The 22,837-nt window shown below is 39.1% G+C and overlaps 1 protein-coding gene and 1 pseudogene across 5 annotated transcripts in view; one reads left to right on the top strand and one right to left on the bottom strand.

Annotated features, from left to right (window-relative positions):
- The window catches only part of Cpne8 (copine 8), a 193,788-nt gene that overhangs the window by 71,852 nt on the left and 99,099 nt on the right, over positions 1-22,837 (bottom strand). For 4 of the 5 annotated variants that reach the window (XM_021183655.3, XM_029469851.2, XM_029469850.2 and 1 more), the window contains 3 exons: positions 18,100-18,203; positions 15,502-15,606; positions 14,317-14,358 (listed from right to left, as the gene is read on the bottom strand). In XM_021183655.3, coding sequence (XP_021039314.1) covers positions 14,317-14,358; positions 15,502-15,606; positions 18,100-18,203 — 251 coding nt within the window. Of the gene's footprint in view, positions 1-14,316; positions 14,359-15,409; positions 15,440-15,501; positions 15,607-18,099; positions 18,204-22,837 lie in introns of those variants that run through there. The other variant, XM_029469852.2, reaches the window with a different exon arrangement.
- Positions 904-1,478, top strand: LOC115029409 (large ribosomal subunit protein uL30m pseudogene; annotated as a pseudogene).

Genomic DNA, 22,837 nt, shown 5'->3' with positions numbered 1-22,837 from the left:
CACATGCATTTTACATATTGGAATCTTTGTGAGCTACCGTAGTACACAGATTCACTTTTTATTTTGTGTGATTGAATTCGTATGACTTCATAAAGTTAGATTTAATAATCTATACAAACGTGTCATTATATTTCTAGTTTTGTCTTTTTTCTGTCAAAACTCACTACCAGTATGCCATTAAAAGACAATAATATGGTTTTAATTTATTTTTGTTTTCATAGTGACTAAATGCAGAATGAAGTAGTCCATCACTTCACAACTTACCATTTGTATTTTGATAAGAAAACACAAGGGAAATGTGGCAAGAATAGCACATAAACAAACTTACATAACACAGCAGTTCCAGCCTGAAGCAAGAAAGGAACTGGACCATTCAAACAAAGACTATGAAAAAAATTAAAGACATACAAAACAAATATGCAGGAAACTTGCAACATCATTAAAATAACAAATTAGTGAGCTGTAGCCAAAGAATAATTCCAGGTTAGTGTCACAGACCAGCTCCTCAACAGGAAGAAAACTTTCCCTAAGGAAAACACACTCATACAGATAGATACAAAAAAACACACTAAACACCAAGAAAAACTAGAATAGAAATTCCCAATAGTGTATTACAGTGAAAAGACTCAACAAAGAGAATAATGCAAGGTACAAGAGAAAAAAAAAAATGAGAGAAGCCATATACAAAGAAAAACCTAGCAGAATCATAGCTGATTTCTTCATCGACACTTTAAAAACACAAGATTCTGCTCCTTCCGGCTTCGGGAACATTCAGAGTGGACACAGCGATCCCCAGTTCCCACTATGTGGCCCTGACTGGAATGCTGTCCACTTTGATCGCCATTGGTGTTACCATTCCCTGATTTCCTGGTGGGGCCTCTACAGAGAAGAATTACCACGCCTATGGCTCAGGTTCTGCGCTCAGCATTTCAGAGGCCTCCAGGTTGACTACAGATTGTGAAGAAAGGTGCAGAATCTCTCGTTGGCACAGAATGGATTCGTCACAAATTTACCAGGTCAAAAATTCCAGATAAAGTGTTTCAGCTTAGACCTGAACATCATGAAAAGTATGGTGGGGACCCCCAGAACCCTCATAAACTGTACATTGTCACGAGAACAAGAAGAACAAAGAGACATCCATACTGGGAGAAAGATACGATCAAGATGCTCGGACTACAGAAGGCACACAGCCCTCAAACTCACAAGAATATCCCGCAGGTAGATGCAAAGCTCAAAGTGGTTAAACACTTGATTCGCATCCAGCCCCTGAAGGTGCCACAGGGACTTCCCACAGAACAGACCCTGTCCAGCATGTGCCTCGAGAGCACTGGGGAGTGGCTCATGCAGTGGCCTCTGAAGCCTGTGGAGCAGGAAGCGAAGTCCTGCCACACTTCTGCTCACAGATGCACTCACAGAGAGAACCGGTCTCATTAATATGTATGCTCACCTCCTCGCCCCCACTCCCCCGAAAAAAAGCACAAAGAAACTGGGGCAACATACTCCAAGTTGTAGAAGACGGTTCGTGCCAACCCAGACTACTGCAGTCAGATAACTGCTTGCCATGGAAGGAGGAATAAAAATTTCTCCATGCTATAAACAGGCTTAAGAATTCAAGTCCACTAAACCAGCCCTACTGAGGCTTCTGGAAGCCAAAAATGGAATGCAAGAGAGGAAATGGCCAAGAAAGAATGGAATAAATGAAAATATAAATCGTGAAATGCAAAACAGGACTACGAACACAAACAGCCAAACATCAAAAGTCAAGCAACAAAAATAACATCAATAAATGCACATCCTTCCATGATGACATTAAATATTAGTGGCCTCAATTCACCCATTAAAAGACATGGGTTAATTAAATGGTTTAAATGAAAGCTATTTATTGACTACAGGAAACCCATCTTACCTTCAAGGACCTATCTTCAAGTGAAAGGATGGGGGGAAAAAAGTATCCTAAGAAATGAGACCAGGCATCAAGCAGGTGCCATCATCTTACTGACAAAATAGACTTTAAATCAAATTAATCAGAAGAGATAAAGGGCACTCTGTTCTAATCAAGAGAACAATTAACCAAGAAGATATTACAACCCCAAATAGATATACACCAAGATCTCGAACATACAGTTTTATGAAAAGCATACTTCTAGACTTGAAGACACAGATGAACACTACTCAGCCACAGTAGGTGACTTCAGTTCCACCCTTTCTCCAGTAGACAGATTACTGAGATGAAAATAAACAGAGAAATAGTCATATTAAATGGCATCACATATCCAACAGATGTAACGACTACAGCTATCTATGAATACTTTACCCAAGTATCATTCCACTCTGAAGCCCACAGAAGGTTCTCCAAAACAGACCACACAGTAGACACTACACAAATCTCAGTAAGTACAAAAAAGCAAAAGCAAACCCAAAACCCTGAATGATTCCATGTATACTATCTGACCACAGCGAAACAAAGCTTGAAACCCACAATGGAAGAGTCTCTAGAAATGACATCAATTCAGAGATTAAATGGCACACTACAGACTAATGAATGAATGGGTCAAGGAAGTCAAAAGAGAAATGTTTACAGAATTCCTGAATGAGGAAGTAGGTGATGGCCAAATTAATTATAGCTTAAGTTTCCCTGGAGATAAGACTCTAACATACTAAAGTCATTTGAGATAATTTCATATTTCAAGTGATGGAGAGAATGGGGAGATGAGCAAACATCCGAGATGGCTGGATGCTCACAGGGAAGATATCAGCTGCTTACAGATGTTCCTTTCAGCTGTGCACCTGATACAACCATTGGGCAAAAGCCCTCGGAGGCACCTGACTTGCAAGTACTGTGTGAGCAGTAAGATAAAATGCTCACCTAAACCCAGCGAGATTGCCTTTAGCACGGAAGACCCAGCAGAAAGAATTCATTAAGTATGCTAATAAACAAAGAATTGGGTGAATCCAGGTGTCTAAAACACTTTCCTGTGGTTAATGACATTTCTACAGGGCCTGGACAGAAAACCTATGCATTAGCAGAGCATACCCTCCCAGGTGGGGAAGACACTATAAAACTTCTGACAAGTCAGGGTATAGACCAGGGCATTGTGTAGTTGAAAATGGCTAAAGAATTTGCTGACCTATCTTAGAAGAGCACCCATAGGAAATACTTACCTACATTTCTGAAAATTTTTATTAAAACCTAAAAATCCTGAAATCTTTCAAGGTAGACAGAAAGACTGAAAAGCAAATTAAATATAATTAAAATGTTTTACATAAATATTGGATTCCAGAGTTAAGTCACTATAATAGGTCAACTGTTTAACATGCACATGGCAATTTATTCCAAACTTAATTGAACAGATTTTTTTTCTTAACTCATTCAAATAAGTGAAGACGATCAAGAATTAAAAATTGATTAAGGATCTAATGCACACATAATTAAAATAGCCCATCTTGAACATCATAATTGCAAATTAAAAGGTCAGGGGACTGAAAGTCACATGCTACTATGAAAAAAAAAACTAAGTAGATAAAATAAAAAAAATAGATTCACCTGAATAACATTGTTTGTAAAATTCCATTTATCAACATTAAAATAAAAATCTCCAAGCTGCATACACAGGGCAGTAGGATTAACTGCAAGCAAATAGTGGGCTAATTTTAGGGAAAGATTAGAGACAGCGAGCGAGGAAATTGAAAACAGATGAGGAAGTCATGAATGGTTTAAAATATGATCTAAACAGGGTCTCACATCTCACGGTAAGCACAGGAAAATTCTTAAGCCCTGGGCTTAAGATGACAGAGAATCCCAGAACCACAACCTTCAACAGGCTTACAAAACTCACCACAGGGAACAGACTAGAAGACCTTGCATCTGGGTAGCATTTCATAGAAAAATAAAAGTTTGCACTTACTTATAAGAAGCACATGAGAATGTTGGATAGCATGCAGTGGTCATAATGTCATTTATCATCCCCTGTTTAGCAGTCTGAAGCTGGGGTGTAATGACTGGCATTTCGATGGCTCAGTCTTGTCATCAAATCACCATGCTGTGAAAGCCACTGCCTACTTAGTCACTTACTGCAATCAGTCACACATTACAGCCTCGGGGATTTTATGCAGAACTATTCCATTAACAAGCCCCAATTTTAAATCAAACCAAGTTCGGCTGAGGTTACTTCTAAGAAATTGAACCTTTACCATTATGTCACCATTGATGGTTTTACGACCCAGACAAGTCTGTTCCTTAGTGTGTTAATTATCACTTTTTAAAACGAAGTTTAAATATTCTTCCACATCCCTTAAAGACATGACAGTTAGGAGACTAAAAGGAGCTCTACACTGGGGTGGTTTAACTTGTTAAAAATTGAAGACATCTGAATTGAGTCTTTATAAGGAGATGACATAAGGCCATTTCCCTCTCAGGCCGTTGTCACTGTGCTTGAATAAAATGCCCAGGTAACTATATTTCTTCTATTCTAAACTGGTACAGGACAGAGCATTCACTATGAACTAGTAACTGCTGAGCAGTATTACAATATTGTTACGTAGACTTCATACCCACGAGGCTTTTCTCACAGGAAGAAATTCCAGGTCACATGACTGCATGAAGTACCCATTCTTGTGACATTATTATGACTGCAGTCAACTGAAGCTCCCTTACAAGTAAACCATGGGGTTGTGAGGAATCTTCCACTTAATTTTTTTTTTTTTTTTGAAACTCACTATGGAGACCAGGCTGGTCTTGAACCAGGAGATCCATCTGCCTCTGCTTCCTGATTGCTGGTATTAAACATGTGTACCACCATTGCCTGACTTCCACTTAAATTTTCAATTGAAATATTACCTCTCGACCACTGCTTCTCAACCTTCTTAGTGCTGCGATCATTTAATATAGTTCCTCATGCTGTGGTGACCCCCATCCATAAAGTTATCTTCATTGATATGTCCTAACTGTAATTTTGCTACTTTTATTAATCATAATGTAAATATCTGTGTTTCCTGATGGTCCAAGGTGACCCCTGTGAATGGGTGGTTCAGCCTCCAAAAGGCCGTGACCCACAGGTTTAGAACTGCTACTCTATCTATATGCACTAATAGTCTTGTATGGTAAATATCCACACAAAGTAATACAGAGAGTTCTCAAGTTTGTTTATTTGTAATGGAGATTATTAGTCTCATGGTCTTAGAACTAGGTAATTGCTCTCTTTCTAAAATATATTCCAGCCACTTTATTTATTGTTATTTTTAGACATGATCTTGTTGCCTTAGGCTGCCTTTGAAATAACTGTATAACCTCTGGAACTTGGCATCTTCCTGCCTCAGCCTCCTGAGTATTGGGATTATGGAAATGGACACCATGCCCACATGGTATAATGTCTCTTACAACTCACATCAAGTAGATGCCATCACAGCCAAAACAGTGCTATGCGATGAGGCATCTCCAGCACTTGGTTCTATAAGTCACTTGAAACATGATGAGTCTGAACTGAGCTGTGTCATAAGCGTAATAACACACATGTCAAATTTTAAAGATTGTGTTAAAAAGTGTACTTGCTACCTTAACCATTGCTATATGACTCTGAATTAAAGGTAACATTGTATATAAGTAAGAGTGAACCACTGCTACATTGTATATACCTAAGAGTGAACCACTGCTACACTGTATATACCTAAGAGTGAACCACTGTTCCATTGTATATACCTAAGAGTGAACCACTGTTCCATTGTATATACCTAAGAGTGAACCACTGTTACATTGTGTGTACCTAAGAGTGAACCATGGTTACATTGTATATACCTAAGAGTGAACCACTGTTACATTGTGTCTACCTAAGAATGAACCACTGTTACATTGTGAACCACTGTTGAATTGTATATACCTAAGAGTGAACGACGGTTACATTGTCTGTACCTAAGAGTGAACCACTGTTACACTGTGTGTACTTAAGCATGAACCACTGTTACATTGTGTGTACCTAAGAGTGAACCACGGTTACATTGTGTGTACCTAAGAGTGAACCACGGTTACATTGTGTGTACCTAAGAGTGAACCACGGTTACATTGTATGTACCTAAGAGTGAACCACTGTTACACTGTGTGTACCTAAGAGTGAACCACGGTTACATTGTGTTTACCTAAGAGTGAACCACGGTTACATTGTGTGTACCTAAGAGTGAACCACGGTTACATTGTGTGTACCTAAGAGTGAACCACTGTTACACTGTGTGTACCTAAGAGTGAACCACGGTTACATTGTGTGTACCTAAGCTTGAACCACGGTTACATTGTGTGTACCTAAGAGTGAACCACTGTTACATTGTCTGTACCTAAGCATGAACCACGGTTACGTGGATGTGTTGGTTTACTTTTACTTTCTAATGTTGCCAAAAGAAAATTTGACATTATCCAGGTGACTTGGATTATTTTCATTTTGAAAAGTGCCAGTCCAGACTGTTTGAAATAAAAAAAGATGATCTACTAGGCAGAGCTTGATGACACAAACCTTTCATCTCAGTACTCAAGAGGTAGAGACAAGCAGATCTCTGAGTTTAAAGCCAGCATGGTCTATATAGCAAATTCCCAGGTGAGCCAGAACTATATAGTGTCTCAAAAACAAACAAAACCAAAAATTGCTGATAATTCTTTTTTTTCTTCCTTTTTTTTAATTTTTAATATTTTTATTACATATTTTCCTCAATTACATTTCCAATGCTATCCCAAAAGTCCCCCATAGAGCCCCCCACTTCCCTACCCACCCATTCCCATTCTTTTGGCCCTGGAATTCCCCTATATTGGGGCATATAAAGTTTGCAAGTCCAATGGGCCTCTCTTTCCATTGATGGCCGACTAGGTCATCTTTCGATACATATGCAGCTAGAGACAAGAGCTCCGGGGTTCTGGTTAGTACATCATGTTGTTCCAACAATAGGGTTGCAGATCCCTTTAGCTCCTTGGGTACTTTCTCTAGCTTCTCCATTGGGAGCCCTGTGATACATCCAATAGCTGACTGTGAACCTCCACTCCTGTGTTTGCTAGGCCCCGGCATCGTCTCACAAGAGACAGCTATATTTGGGTCCTTTCAGCAAAATCTTGCTAGTGTATGCAATGGTGTCAGCGTTTAGAAGCTGCTTATGGGAAGGATCCCTGGATACAGCAGTCTCTAAATGGTCCATCCTTTCATCACAGCTACGAACTTTGTCTCTGTAACTCCTTCCATGGGTGTTTTGTTCCCAATTCTAAGAAGGGGCACAGTGTCCACACTTTGGTCTTCATTCTTCTTGAGTTTCCTGCGTTTAGTAAATTGTATCTTATATCTTGGGTATCCTAAGTTTTGGGCTAATATCCACTTATCAGTGAATACATATTGTGTGAGTTCTTTTGTGATTGTGTTACCTCACTCAAGATGATGCCCTCCAGGTCCATCCATTTGGCTAGGAATTTCATAAATTCATTCTTTTTAATAGCTGAGTAGTACTCCATTGTGTAAATGTACCATAATTTCTGTATCCATTCCTCTGTTGAGGGACATCTGGGTTCTTTCCAGCTTCTGGCTATTATAAATAGGGCTGCTATGAACATAGTGGAGCATGTGTCTTTTTTACCGGTTGGGACATCTTCTGGATATATGCCCAGGAGAGGTATTGCTGGATCCTCCTGTAGTACTATGTCCAATTTTCTGAGGAACCGCCAGACTGATTTCCAGAGTGGTTGTACAAGCTTGCAATCCCACCAACAATGGAGGAGTGTTCCTCTTTCTCCACATCCTCGCCAGCATTTGCTGTCACCTGAATTTTTGATCTTAGCCATTCTGACTGGTGTGAGGTGGAATCTCAGGGTTGTTTTGATTTGCATTTCCCTGATGATTAAGGATGTTGAACATTTTTTCAGGTGCTTCTCTGCCATTCGGTATTCCTCAGGTGAGAATTCTTTGTTCAGTTCTGAGTCCCATTTTTTAATGGGGTTATTTGACTTTCTGGAGTCCACCTTCTTGAGTTCTTTATATATATTGGATATTAGTCCCTTATCTGATTTAGGATAGGTGAAGATCCTTTCCCAATCTGTTGGTGGTTTTTTTGTCTTATTGATGGTGTCTTTCGCCTTACAGAAGCTTTGTAGTTTCATGAGGTCCCACTTGTCAATTCTCGATCTTACAGCACAAGCCATTACTGTTCTATTCAGGAATTTTTCCCCTGTGCCCATATCTTCAAGGCTTTTCCCCACTTTCTCCTCTATAAGTTTCAGTGTCTCTGGTTTTATGTGAAGTTCCTTGATCCACTTAGACTTGACCTTAGTACAAGGAGATAGGAATGGATCGATTCGCATTCTTCTACATGTTAACAACCAGTTGTGCCAGCACCATTTGTTGAAAATGCTGTCTTTCTTCCACTGGATGGTTTTAGCTCCCTTGTCGAAGATCAAGTGACTGTAGGTGTGTGGGTTCATTTCTGGGTCTTCAATTCTATTCCATTGGTCTATTTGTCTGTCACTATACCAGTACCATGCAGTTTTTATCACAATTGCTCTGTAGTAGAGCTTTAGGTCCGGCATAGTGATTCCACCAGAGGTTCTTTTATCCTTGAGAAGAGTTTTTGCTATCCTAGGTTTTTTGTTATTCCAGATGAATTTGCAGATTGCACTTTCTAATTCGTTGAAGAATTGATTTGGAATTTTGATGGGGATTGCATTGAATCTGTAGATTGCTTTTGGCAAGATAGCCATTTTTACAATGTTGATCCTGCCAATCCATGAGCATGGGAGATCTTTCCATCTTCTGAGATCTTCTATAATTTCTTTCTTCAGAGACTTGAAGTTTTTATTATACAGATCTTTCACTTCCTAAGTTAGAGTCACGCCAAGATATTTAATATTATTTGTGACTATTGAGAAGGGTGTTGTTTCCCTAATTTCTTTCTCAGCCTGTTTATTCTTTGTGTAGAGAAAGGCCATTGATTTGTTTGAGTTAATTTTATATCCAGCTACTTCACCGAAGCTGTTTATCAGGCTTAGGTGTTCTCTGGTGGAATTTTTAGGGTCACTTATATATACTATCATATCATCTGCAAAGAGTGATATTTGGACTTCATCTTTTCCAATTTGTATCCCTTTGATCTCCTTTTGTTGTCGAATTGCTCTGGCTAGGACTTCAAGTACAATGTTGAATAGGTATGGAGAAAGTGGACAGCCTTGTCTAGTCCCTGATTTTAGAGGGATTGCTTCAAGCTTCTCGCCATTTACTTTGATGTTGGCTACTGGTTTGCTGTAGATTGCTTTTATCATGTTTAGGTATGGGCCTTGAATTCCTGATCTTTCCAAGACTTTTATCATGAATGGGTGTTGGATCTTGTCAAATGCTTTTTCCGCATCTAACGAGATGACCATGTGGTTTTTGTCTTTGAGTTTGTTTATATACTGGATTATGTTGATGGATTTCCGTATATTGAACCATCCCTGCATCCCTGGGATGAAACCTACTTGGTCAGGATGGATGATTGTTTTGATGTGTTCTTGGATTCGGTTAGCAAGAACTTTATTGAGGATTTTTGCATCAATATTCATAAGGGATATTGGTCTGAAGTTTTCTATCTTTGTTGGGTCTTTTTGTGGTTTAGGTATCAGAGTAATTGTGGCTTCATAGAATGAGTTGGGTAGAGTACCTTCTGTTTCTATTTTGTGGAATAGTTTGTGAAGAACTGGGATTAGATCTTCTTTGAAGGTCTGATAGAACTCTGCACTAAACCCATCTGGTCCTGGGCTTTTTTTAGTTGGGAGACTATTAATGACTGCTTCTATTTCTTTGGGGGATATAGGGCTGTTTAGATCATTAACCTGATCTTGATTCAATTTTGGTACCTGTTATCTGTCTAGGAACTTCTCCATTTCATCCAGGTTCTCCAGTTTTGTTGAGTATAGCCTTTGGTAGAAGGATCTGATGGTGTTTTGGATGTCTTCAGGATCTGTTGTTATGTCTCCTTTTTCATTTCTGATTTTGTTAATTAGGATGCTTTCTCTGTGCCCTCTAGTGAGTCTGGCTAAGGGTTTATCTATCTTGTTGATTTTCTCAAAGAACCAGCTCCTTGATTGGTTGATTCTTTGAATAGTTTTTCTTGTTTCAACTTGGTTGATTTCGCCCCTGAGTTTGATTATTTCCTGCAGTCTAGTCCTCTTGGGCGAATTTGCTTCCTTTTGTTCTAGTGCTTTTAGGTATGTTGTCAAGCTGCTAATGTGTGCTCTCTCTAGTTTCCTTTTGGAGGCACTCAGAGCTATGAGTTTTCCTCTTAGAAATGCTTTCATTGCGTCCCATAAGTTTGGGTATGTTGTGGCTTCATTTTCATTGAACTCTAAAAAGTCCTTAATTTCTTTCTTTATTCCTTCCTTGACCAAGGTATCATTGAGAAGAGTGTTGTTCAGTTTCCACGTGAAGGTTGGCTTTCTATTATTTATTTTGTTATTGAAGATCAGCCTTAGTCCATGGTGATCTGATAGGATGCATGGGACACTTTCAATATTTTGGTATCTGTTGAGGCCTGTTTTGTGACCAATTATGTGGTTAATTTTGGAGAAGGTACCATGAGGTGCTGAGAAGAAGGTATATCCTTTTGTTTTAGGATAGAATGTTCTGTAGATATCTGCCAGATCCATTTGATTCATAATTTCTCTTAGTTTCTCTGTGTCCCTGTTTAGTTTCTGTTTCCATGATCTGTCCATTGGTGAAAGTGGTGTGTTGAAGTCTCCCACTATTATTGTATGAGGTGCAATGTGTGCTTTGAGATTTACTAAAGTTTCTTTAATGAATGTGGCTGCCTTTGTATTTGGAGCATAGATATTCAGGATTGATAGTTCCTCTTGGAGGATTTTACCTTTGATGAGTATGAAGTGTCCCTCCCTGTCTTTTTTAATGACTTTGGGTTGGAAGTCAATCTTATCAGATATTAGAATGGCTACTCCAGCTTGTTTCTTCATACCATTTGCTTGGAAAATTGTTTTCCAGCCTTTCATTCTGAGGTAGTGTCTATCTTTTTCTCTGAGATGAGTTTCCTGTAAGCAGCAAAATGTTGGGTCTTGTTTGTGTAGCCAGTTCGTTAGTCTATGTCTTTTTATCGGGGAGTTGAGTCCATTGATATTAAGAGATATTAAGGAAAAGTAATTGTTGTTTCCTGTTATTTTTGTTGTTAAATTTGGCATTCTGTTCTTGTGGCTGTCTTCTTTTAGGTTTGTTGAGGGATTACCTTCTTGTTGTTTCTAGGGCATGGTTCCTGTCCTTGTATTGTTTTTTTTCTGTTATTATCCTTTGAAGGGCTGGATTCGTGGAGAGATAATGTGTGAACTTGGTTTTGTCGTGGAATACTTTGGTTTCTCCATTTATGTTAATTGAGAGTTTGGCTGGGTATAGTAGCCTGGGCTGGAATTTGTGTTCTTTTAATGTCTGTATAACATCCGTCCAGGATCTTCTGGCTTTCATAGTCTCTGGTGAAAAATCTGGTGTAATTCTGATAGGCTTGCCTTTATATGTTACTTGGCCTTTTTCTCTTACTGCTTTTAGTATTCTATCTTTATTTAGAGCATTTGTTGTTCTGATTATTATGTGTCGGGAGGTATTTCTTTTCTGGTCCAGTCTATTTGGAGTTCTGTAGGCTTCTTGTATGTTCATGGGCATCTCTTTCTTTAGATTTGGGAAGTTTTCTTCTATAATTTTGTTGAAGATGTTCGCTGGTCCTTTGAGTTGAAAATCTTCATTCTCATCCACTCCTATTATCCGTAGGTTTGGTCTTCTCATTGTGTCCTGTATTTCTTGGATGTTTTGAGTTAGGATCTTTTTGCATTTTACATTTTCCTTGATTGTTGTGCCGATGTTCTCTATGGAATCTTCTGCACCTGAGATTCTCTTTTCCATCTCTTGTATTCTGTTGCTGATGCTCGTATCTATGGTTCCAGATTTCTTTCCTAGGGTTTCTATCTCCAGTGTTGCCTCATTTTGGGTTTTCTTTATTGTGTCTACTTCCCTTTTTAGGTCTAGTATGGTTTTGTTCATTTCCATCATCTGTTTGGATGTGTTTTCCTGTTTTTCATTAAGGACTTCTACCTGTTTGATTAGGTTATCCTGTTTTTATTTAAGGATTTGTAACTCTTTAGCAGTGTTCTCCTGCAATTCTTTAAGGGATTTTTGTGCTTCCTCTTTATTGTCTTCTACCTGTTTACCAGTGTTCCTTTGTATTTCTTTAAGTGTGTTATTAAAGTCCTTCTTGAAGTCTTCTACCATCATCAGGAGATATGCTTTTAGATCCGTGTCTAGCTTTTCCGGTGTGTTGGGGTGCCCTGGACTGGGCGAAGTGGGAGTGCTGGGTTCTGATGATGGTGAGTGGTCTTGGTTTCTGTTAGTAAGATTATTATGTTTACCTTTCGCCATCTGGTAATCTCTGGGGTTAGTTGTTGTCGTTGTCACTGTTTAAAGATTAGAGCAGAAGCTGTGTTCCACTCACCAGCAGTCTCAAAATCCTGTGGCGGGGGTCGTGGGTAGCTAGCAGTACCCCGGTGCTGGTACAGCTGGAAGAGGCCTGTGGTCCTACTCAGGCCGGTTTTCTGCTTCCCTAACTAATGCAGTCTCAGGTCCCGAGCACAATTGGATTGGAGCAGAAGCTGTGTTCCACTCTCCAGAAGTCTTAAGATCCTGTGGCGGGTGTTGTGGGTAGCTGGCGAGTGTCAGCCGACCCTGCGCCCTAGCTACCCCGGTGCTTTTCTGACCGGAAGAGGCTTGTGGCCCTATGTAGGCCGGATTTCTCTCTCCCCAACCAGAGCAGTCTCAGGTCCCGCGTGATTGGACTGGAGCAGAAGCTGTGTTCCACTCACCAGCAGTCTCAAAATCCTGTGGCGGGGGTCGTGGGTAGCTGGCGGGTGTCAGCCGACCCTGCGCTCTAGCTACCCCGGTGCTGATCCGGCCGGATGAGGCCTGTGGCCCTACTCAGGCCGGTTCCTGCTTCCCTAACTAATGCAGTCTCAGGTCCCGCGCGCAATTGGATTGGAGCAGAAGCTGTGTTCCACTCACCAGAAGTCTTAAGATCCTGTGGCGGGTGTTGTGGGTAGCTGGCGAGTGTCAGCCGACCCTGCGCCCTCGCTACCCCGGTGGTTTTCTGACCAGAAGAGCCGTGATAATTCTTTTATAAAAAGATTTTTAAATTGTTCTGGTTGTACAGGAAATGCAAAATGAGAGAGATACAGAATTGCACATGTCAAAGATGGCAGAGAGGAAACATAACAATGTCCTATCCATCTTTACACTGTGTTGTAAAATGTGGATGTCATATTGGGAAACTGTTAGATAAACACATATGTAGTACCCATTATTATATAGAACACAGGCTATCAACTTGCATAATGATCAATTTTGGTGATTATCATTAAACTCTAAAATTAACATCTTGAGTTTTATTAACTGTATTATTTTATTGTAGAACCTAACATGTTTTTCAAATCTCATTGTTTATTTAATTAGCTGTGTTATGAGACTTTTCAAATTAATAATTTAATTTAGCCTTTTTATTATTCATCCATAAATCGAATACTTAGTTAAAATTTAAGCAACTACTTCTTTCTGGGCACAGGTATGATATAGAACTATGTGCTAACATTTTATATCAGGATGCTGTATTTTAAATGAAGACAAAGACCCGTTGTCCTAGAACTACAAAGGAAGCTACAATCTCTTGGACCATTCTTTTCACACAGTTCAGTTCCAAGGAATATTTAAGCTTCTCTTTAAAGTTCTTTTTGTCTTCTAACCTCATACCTTTTTATTTTCAGGCTTCTCAGGATCAAATATTTCCTTTGTTTCTAAACCTCATCTCTCAAAAGGCAATGGTTGGCTGGGGATGTAGTACAACAGGGCTCATGCTGCGTAAAATTCAGGTTTTCACACATCAAAAAATTTAGTGCCTCCATCATAAAAAATAGTGTGTGCGCACATGCGAGTCTGAGAATTCCCTTGAGAAGCATGTCAAACCGTTTATAGGATCCTCCCCAGAATCTCTGAGCGGGAGCAATGGAGATCCCTACTCTATAACAGTGAAAATAGATGCCTGTATGTTGAAACACATTGAAAAAGCATCAAGACCAAGTATAGAATCCTTACTATAAATGAAGAAACACCTTATTTCAATTCCAAAGTTGAAGAAATTGCACTGCCTTTAAAAACCACATGTAAACTCATCAGTAATGTATTTTTAAAACAGAGAACCATGAAACTGGGAAAAAAAATCATAGTCATTTGCATGCATCCTGAGTCGGCGTGATGAAATCTCAAGAGCAGAGATGACACAGAGATGACTTACCTCCCGTCTCGGTCCCAGTCGTACACTTCTACCTTGATTGTTCTGCCAGGAAAAAAAGTACACGTGGGAAACTGGCTTAAAGAAAATAATACAATCTGATAATACAATATGAAAATGATATCTTAATCTACAAAGTAAAATTTAGTCACTTGCTCTTAGAGCATATATGCTTATACGTTTCACAAAGTAAATTGAAGGGGATTTAGCTTTTTATCACTACAATTAAGTGTACATGTAAAGTCAGTTTTGAAAATCTATATCAATTGTTCAGCGTGTGGAGAAAGCATGTGGACAACATAGCTCCTGGGTGGAAGATAGACCCGCATCTCCCCTCCTGGAGACCATTGTCTTGGCAAGTATTTCTCAAATTCACAGAGATCAGAGTCACCTGAAGAGCTCATCACACTGTGGCTTACTAGACCTCTTTCCAAAGCTTCTGGCTCAACAGGTCTGGTATAGGGCCTGGGAACCTTAATTTTACAATGTGACTAGATAGTGTTGATGTTCCTAATCAGAAAACATATAAGAACTGCTTTCTCATGGAAATAATGAACCAGTTAAATAAAATTTGATTCATCTATCAAATATCATATGTTTAAAAGGAAACATGATAGCACACTGTTTACAGTTATTAGTGGGATATTGGTTAATAGAATAAAACACCCTTGGGTGTGGTGATGCAAGTGATGCTGGGTCAGCAAAGTTAGGTGTTTGTGGCCAGCCTGGACTACATAGCAAGGCCCTGTCTCAACACTACCTAAAAGACAATGTTTTAATTTCTTCACTAATATACAAATAGTACGACAAGGAAGGAAATAGAAAAAAGATTGAAATTTTATCTTTATCTATACATTTCTAGTTTCAATTCTAAAGAGGTTTTTATTAAATAACCTACAATAAGATTCCAATAAAGAAAGATTTCAGTATTATAAATCTTCAAGTATGCTGGAAGGATCACAGGTTGAATCTGGCCAACATGCCTTCTCTGTATCTTTGGATTAGAGCTGAGTTCCATGGACCATGTACATTAGAGCTGAGTTCCATAGGCCATGAACATTCCCCACGCTCAGTCTGCATGTCTCAGCTGTCTCACCTGTCATAGTCCCCATTGCACAATGCTCTCACTGAAGTTCCATGGACCATGAACATTCCCCGTGCTCAGTCTGCATGTCTCAGCTGTCTTACCTGTCATAGTCCCCATTGCACAATGCTCGCACTGAGATCTTGAACGCTTGCCACACAGGATTTAGAGTGTTTTTGACCACTTCTGTCTTGTGGCAAATTGTAAAGCTGTGAAAAGAGTTTACAATTATGAAGCTACATTGATAGAAGACAGACAGACAGACAAATGATAGAAAGAATGACATAAATTGTGTGTGTGTGATTCAGAATGATGTATTGGTTGTTTTATTTTTTTTAGCCATTCCTCTCCATGGGCAGAGTTACTGTTGCCCATTCTGGGCTGCTGTCGCCACCTGATTTAATATACAGAGAGATTTACAAACTTGTGGGATTAGTTCTTTATAATATAAACAATGAGATATTGCAGTATTTACCCCAGATAAATTTCTACCAGCTCAGCAAACCCTAATGCTATTTTATAAAAACTTGAGGTGTGCCATACTCACTGGCTTTTTGAGATTTGCTTAAGGTAAAATCAAAGCTTATGTTACAATCCTAGAGTCACTAGATGTGGAGTTAAACAGCTTCACATTGGGGACTTTTTTCTCCCGAGAAAGTGACTGGTCTGTTGGAGGAGACATTCATAAGCCAGAAAGTGCTATTTTTTTCTTCTAGTATTACGCTCATTTATAGCACACTGTGTGTGATTGTACACAATAGAACTCTCAATAGTTCAAATTCCACTGCCAGAGAAATGAGTGAAGATCCTGAGCAGAGTTCTAGTAGAAGGAGTCTAGTCATGTAAAGACAGGGCGTGTGTATGTGTATACTATAGACAGAGTCATACAAAACCATTCCTAAGAAGTAGCCTGTCAGGATGCATTAGTTGAAGCTCATTATCAAACACACTAGGAAAATTATTACCTAGTTATGAGCACAGAGTATAATGAGAGCAACAGGAAATCAAGAAAATAGAAAGTTAGAATTATATACTAGAACGACTTTTAATTACTGTTTCCGGTCCAGAGGGTTCTAACCTGTTAGCTAAATTAGCAACTTTAGAAGTAGCTTCACATTTATGCAATCGTAAAATTAAGGAAAAAGATCTTGCATGAAAAATAAGTGTAAAAGTGAGCAGTATTTAAAGCTACCTTTCCCTGAACTCATAAAAACAAAAGCATACATATAAATGTTTAACATATTCATTAATACATGTTTTCTATAAGTATAATATATGAAACTACATCCGAAGTAAGAATTATCCATTTTAGCCAGACGTGGTGGCACACGCCTTTAATCCCAGCACTCGGGAGGCAGAGGCAGGCGGATTTCTGAGTTCCAGGTCAGTCTGGTCTACAAAGTGAGTTCCAGGTCAGCCAGGGCTACACAGAAAAACCCTGTCTCGAAAAAACAAACAAACAAACAAACAAACAAACAAACAGAGTTATCCATTTTAAGAGTTAAGTTTTAATAATTTAGGTATCTGGAATGGTTTTACTTCTGAAAAAATAGATTTCATTTTATTAAAAATATCATTTGCCTAAGCAGAACATATTTTCATCACAAAAGCATCATTAAATGTGTGATAAGCTGAAATCTTAAGGGCATAAATTTTTTTTAGAAAAATAAGTACGAGAACTCGGGGAACACGCGGTTCCATCAGAAAGACCCAAGAACCCTGGGACTGAAGAAGTTCTGTCTGCCTGATAACCTCTTCCTCGCCTGGGAATAAGTAAGAGTTATGTTTACGCCCTTTAGAGTTTCTGCGTGGATAAACAGGTGTTCAGATGCACAGTGTGCACAACACTGACAGCTTCAGCCATGTCAGCTGTAAACACAGCCATAGTGGCAGAAGGAAGGACTTCCTTTCCTTTGCTTCCAATTTCTAAGTAGCATTGTCTTGTTAGACAACGCTTTAGTATGTACTGTTATGACAAACAAAAATAACGTATAAAACAATATTAACACGAGATAATGGCTAAGATCTCACTCTCTGAGACTTCCGCATGAGTTTGTATCATCAGGTGCTCCTCTCACTCCTGCGAGGTAGATCACCCCATTTACAGATCAGGAAACTGTAGATGTTACCAGAGCCATTTAGCATCTAGCATCACATTATTTATTTCTTGGCAAGAGACTCCCAGGCATCTCCCTAGTTGCTAAGTTTCCTTGTAAATGTGGACATTATGATATGAATCCCAGAGATCAATAATTAAACATAGATCTATTCATCTAGTCATGACTGGCGAAACACCACACCACACTGAACCACTTCACTGAGGTGTAGACCCCAGGGCTCTAGGAATTTCAGTGTAGGAGAGAATGATCAATGTCCTCCCATCCCCCTCATCCAAAACAAATGGTTTCCACTCACTTCTATAGAAAGATACATTGGTTAATTTGAGTTTCTAAAACATGCCATTATTCTACATTGTTGAAAGAAAAGCAGATTTTTATAAAAAGCAAAGAGGAAGAAGAAACTAGCTCATACTTTAAACATAAAATATAAATGGTTATCAAATTAGTTTTAAAATAGAAAATCACACCCTTCTTGAAAGTATCAAGTATTGTATTTCATTGACTAACCTGAAGATCTCTGACAGAAAGAACAACACACACATGAGTCAGCCCAACACTGAGTGGGGTAGAAGGCACTCCTACCTTCCATCCTCATTGCTTCGATAAAATACAAGGAAAGGATCTGACTTCCCAAAGAAATCCTTCTTATCCAATTTGTTTGCACAGAACTGCATCAAGACAGCATCCTGAAAACAGAATTAATAATACAGGTCAAAATCTGGGAAAGGAATAGCTAGAAACAACAGATCACAAACAAGATTTGACAAGAAAACACATTTGTTACTTGGATGCCAGTGGCCAAGTGTCCAGGAGCTGTAGAGGAGAGGCCATTACTTATTGAAGGAATATGAGGCTTTCAAACATCCTGGAAATTTCATTCAAATGCTAGACCACTAGTATTCAGAAAGCTGTTCCTACCCACGCCCAAATAATAATGAGACAGATGACTCCAGGTTTCCAATGTCACACTGCAGTGACTTCAGCCACGTACATTATTAATATTCCTGATCACTTAGGACATAGTTAATGATCATCTATGACATGGGATGTGTTTACTAAGCCTCTATTACAGTCTATTGGACTGATTGGGGGGTATTTGGATTTTTTTTGTTATTGTTTTTAAAAGTTTTATTTACTTAGTTTATATACATATGAGTACACTGTAGCTGTACAGATGGTTGTGAGCCATCATGTGGTTGCTGGGAATTGAATTTAGGACCTCTGCTTGCTCTGGCGAGCCCCTGCTCTCTCTGGCCCAAAGATTTATTTATTATAAATAAGTACACTGTAGCTGTCTTCAGAAGAGGGCATCAGATCTCATTATAGATGGTTGTGAGCCACCATGTGGTTTCTGGGATTTGAACTCAGGACCTTCAGAAGAGCAGTCAGTGCTCTTAACTGCTGAGCAATCTCTTCAATCCAGATATTTGTTTTAATAAAGAAGCAGAACACAATGTATGAAAACTACATTAAAATCATTTCTTTGGTGCTTAGGTTCAAGAAAAAAAAAAGCATCTTTCTTCCAGTGTGCAACATAATTCTACATCTGCGACTATCCCAAGCTAGTCACTGCACATAATTTGTATATAGAAGCACTGAACCGCTGAGTAATCTCAAGGTATTATCTGACTATTACACCAAGGAAGTTAAACACCATTAAATTGAGCAGACTAAGTATTTCTTTTTAATGATAGAAAATACAGAGATTTTAAAATCCAAATCAGTACTTTGAGAGCTCAGTTTTTTGGGGGCATGTGAACTTCATACAGGAGCATTGAATCTACATGACTCCATTTCTCCCCACCTTCTCTTGTGTCCTACCCCTCCCTCCCCAAATCATGATCTATTCTTTAATTATTGTTACAAGTATAAACAAATTTTCTTGCATGTATAAATGTATATGCATATATATGTATATATCACATACACACACACACACACATGTAAAACTCACTGAGTCTATCTAGCATTACTCTTTTGCACATATGCCCAAGGCTGACCACTTGAAAATAGACAAAATATGTGGGAACTCATTTTGATGAGAATATGACGCCCCTTCTTTCCACGGCTATTGATCACCAGTAGCCCTTCATCTAACTGTAGGACTATTTGGAATTTCCACCACACATGCTGGCCCATCGACTGGTGTTATCAGTATGACAGTCTTGTTCAGGCTACCATATTGTTGACGTACCATGTTAGCCTTTTTTACTGTAAAACCTAATGGAGACTATTTAGCAGCACATGTGCAGAGCCTCAGGCTCTGACATTATTTCCACCTATAGTCTCCTTTGATTTAATTAAGTATTGTAAGAGTTATGTTACTGATGTATCAGTTGGGGTGGAGCACCACACAGTTATCCCCTACAGTTGACCAGTTGTGGATCCCTGTAATAGTTGTGGATCTCTGTGGCAAAAGGATGCTTCTTGGATGGGGTTTAAGAGGTTACAGTTATCTGGAGGTATAAGGATAAGTTATTTAGACTCCAGCTAGAAATTATATTGGTTTAGGAAATGGCAGGAAAAGAGTGACAGAAGTAGATTGTTTACATTCTATGACCTCTCCAGTTATGAGGAGTTGGCCAGGTTGATGTGACTGGAATTCCTTCCCAATGAACTGGCCTTAAGGCCAATTACACAGCTGTTGGTTACCTTAAGATAAAAATGCCGCTATTGTGACACTGGGAACCTTTTGCCTGTCTTGTTCTTGTTGTGGTTCCTAGGTTTACAGCTGGGTAGGATGATTGGGTTTCTGCTTTGGCAGTTTGAGAGCACCTCTGACCACTAGAAGAGCTAGTCTTCAGGAAGGAGACTTCCAGGACAGCTCCAGCCCGAGTTCTCCAAGACCTGGGCACAAAGTCTGTGGGGTCTTTCACCTTCGTGTTCTGGGAGGCAACTGAGGACAGTGACAACAGTCTATATTGGTTTGGGGGAAGTTCTTCTACTCCTCTAACAAACACCTTAAGGAGGGTTTTTTTTTTTTTTCATTCCTAGCATTAGGCGTTGCTTTTATTAACAGTGCCTGGCACTTGGGGGTAGCACAATCACTTGATGTGGGTTAACAACATCAAACACAAATGCATATGTGTATATGAATTCATACATATGTAACCTTATAGAATAAAATAATATGATTTCCTATGGGATTTTTAAACACTCAGCGTCATTTTCGTCCATCCTCCCTCAACTCCTCCATTATTCTTTCTTCCGTTCCCTAGTGCAAGTCCTCACATTTTTCTTTTATATTATCCTGTTCCTAGAATCTGTCTTCTACAATTCCCTTCTCTAGAGCTACACGTCACCTTCCCTCCCTCTCATCCCATGCTCCTTTGCCACCACTTTGCAAGCACACCTGAGGATTTGGAGTGGGGCTTTACAGTGACAAAGCATCTTGCATTTATCTTTCAGGGTCTGGGTTATCTGACTCAGTATTTTCCAATTACACCTATTTACCTGAATGTTTAGTGATTTCATCCACTTTTTTTTAAACAACTGAATATAGTTTTATTATGCACAAATATCACATGTTCACTATACACTTGTGGGTTGAAAGACAGGTGGGCTATTTCTATTCCCTAGCTATTGTGGACAGAGCAGCAATGAACATGACTGAGCAAGTATCTGTGAAGTAGGGAGCCAAGTCCTTTCAGTATATGACAGGGAGTGGTGGAGCTAATCATAGGCTAGTTCTGCCTTCACGGTATTGCTTAAGTTTTCCTAGCATTGCCAATTGTGCTGGAAATTTTATGTCGATGTGACACAAGCTAAAGTCATCTGAGAGAAGGGAACTTCAGTTCAAAGAGGCCCCCAAAAGATAATGCAGTTAGGGAAGCCTGTAGAGTATTTTATTAACGAGTTATTGATTGGGGAGAGCACATCCCATTTGTAGGTGGTGCCATTGCTGGGCCAATGTTGCTTCTGGATTCTATAAGATACAGGCTGAGCAAGCCAAAAGGAGCAAGCCAGTAAGCAGCACCCCTCCCTGGCTCCTGCTCCAGGTTCCTTCCATGCCTGAGCTCCAGTCTTCACTTCCTTCAGTGATGGTCAACAATGTAGAAGTATAAGCCGAATAAACCCTTTCCTTCCCAACTTGCTTTTGATCAAGGTGTTTCATCCTAGGAATAGTAACCCTTAACCAAGCTATCAGTGTTTCGGGTTTCTCAGACAGGCCTTTTAACCACTTGGGTTGATCTGTGTGCAGAGTGTGAGATCTGGCTTTAATGTAATTATTCTCAATTTTTGTTATCATTGCCAAATATGAGATGACTGTAGTTATGTGCACTCATGTTTGGGTCTTCTGATTTGTTCCATTGATCTACATGTCTATCTTTGTAACAATGCTATTTATTTTATTACTATGTGTACTGTAGCTTGAATGATGGTATGGTAATCCTCTAACATGCTGCTTTTGGCTCAGAACTGCTTTAGCTATGTGGAGTGTCCTGTGCTCCCATAAGGATTTTAGGATTTTTTTTTTTTTTTTTTTTTGCTATTATGTGGATAATCTCTTGAGAATTTTGATTGAGATTGCACTGAATCTATAAAATGCTTTTGGTAGTATAGCGATTTTCATAATGTTAATTGCACCAATCCATGAGCATGTGCCCTTTCTATCTTCTAGTGTCTTCCTGAATCTGATTTAAAGTTTTCATTACAAAGTCTATTGCCTCATTGATTAGGATTATTCCTATATGTTTCTTTGTTGAGAATATTAGGAGTGGGAGTGTGTCCACCATCTCTCTCTTATATGAAAAGTTTAATGATGTTTTTGACTTTAGTGTGTATCCTGTTACTTTACTAAAATTACTATATGTAGTTTCTGATGTAAATTTTGGGCTTTCATATAAAGTATCATCTAGAAATGGGAATATTTTGACTTATTTATCTATATCCCTTTAATTTCCTTCTTTTGGCTTGTTGCTGTACCAGGGGCTTAATCCTTATGTTACAAATGAGTGAGGAGAGTGGATATCCTTGATTTTAGTGGTGGTGCTTGTTTTTCACTTTATGATGATGTTAGTTATGTCTTATACAGCCTTACCATGTTGAGTACGCTCCTCCCAGTCCTGTTCTCACATTTGCCATGAAGGCATACTGGATTTTGTTAAAAGCCTTTTTTGTGTTTATTAAGATGATCATGTGATTTTTGTCTTTAAGTCCACTTATATGACTTACTGCATTTTTTAAAAATTATATGTGTTGAATTTTCCCAATACCTCTACAGTGAAGCTGACTTGGTCATGGTAGGTGATTCTTTTCTGGAGTTCTCAACCTGTAGGTTGCAACCAATTTAGGGGTTACATATCAGTTAGTCTATGTA

The sequence above is a fragment of the Mus caroli genome, unplaced genomic scaffold (genome assembly GCF_978045245.1).
Source record: "Mus caroli unplaced genomic scaffold, Mus_caroli_1 scaffold_16, whole genome shotgun sequence".
NCBI lineage: Eukaryota > Metazoa > Chordata > Mammalia > Rodentia > Muridae > Mus > Mus caroli.
This window is presented reverse-complemented; position numbering and strand designations above follow the sequence as displayed.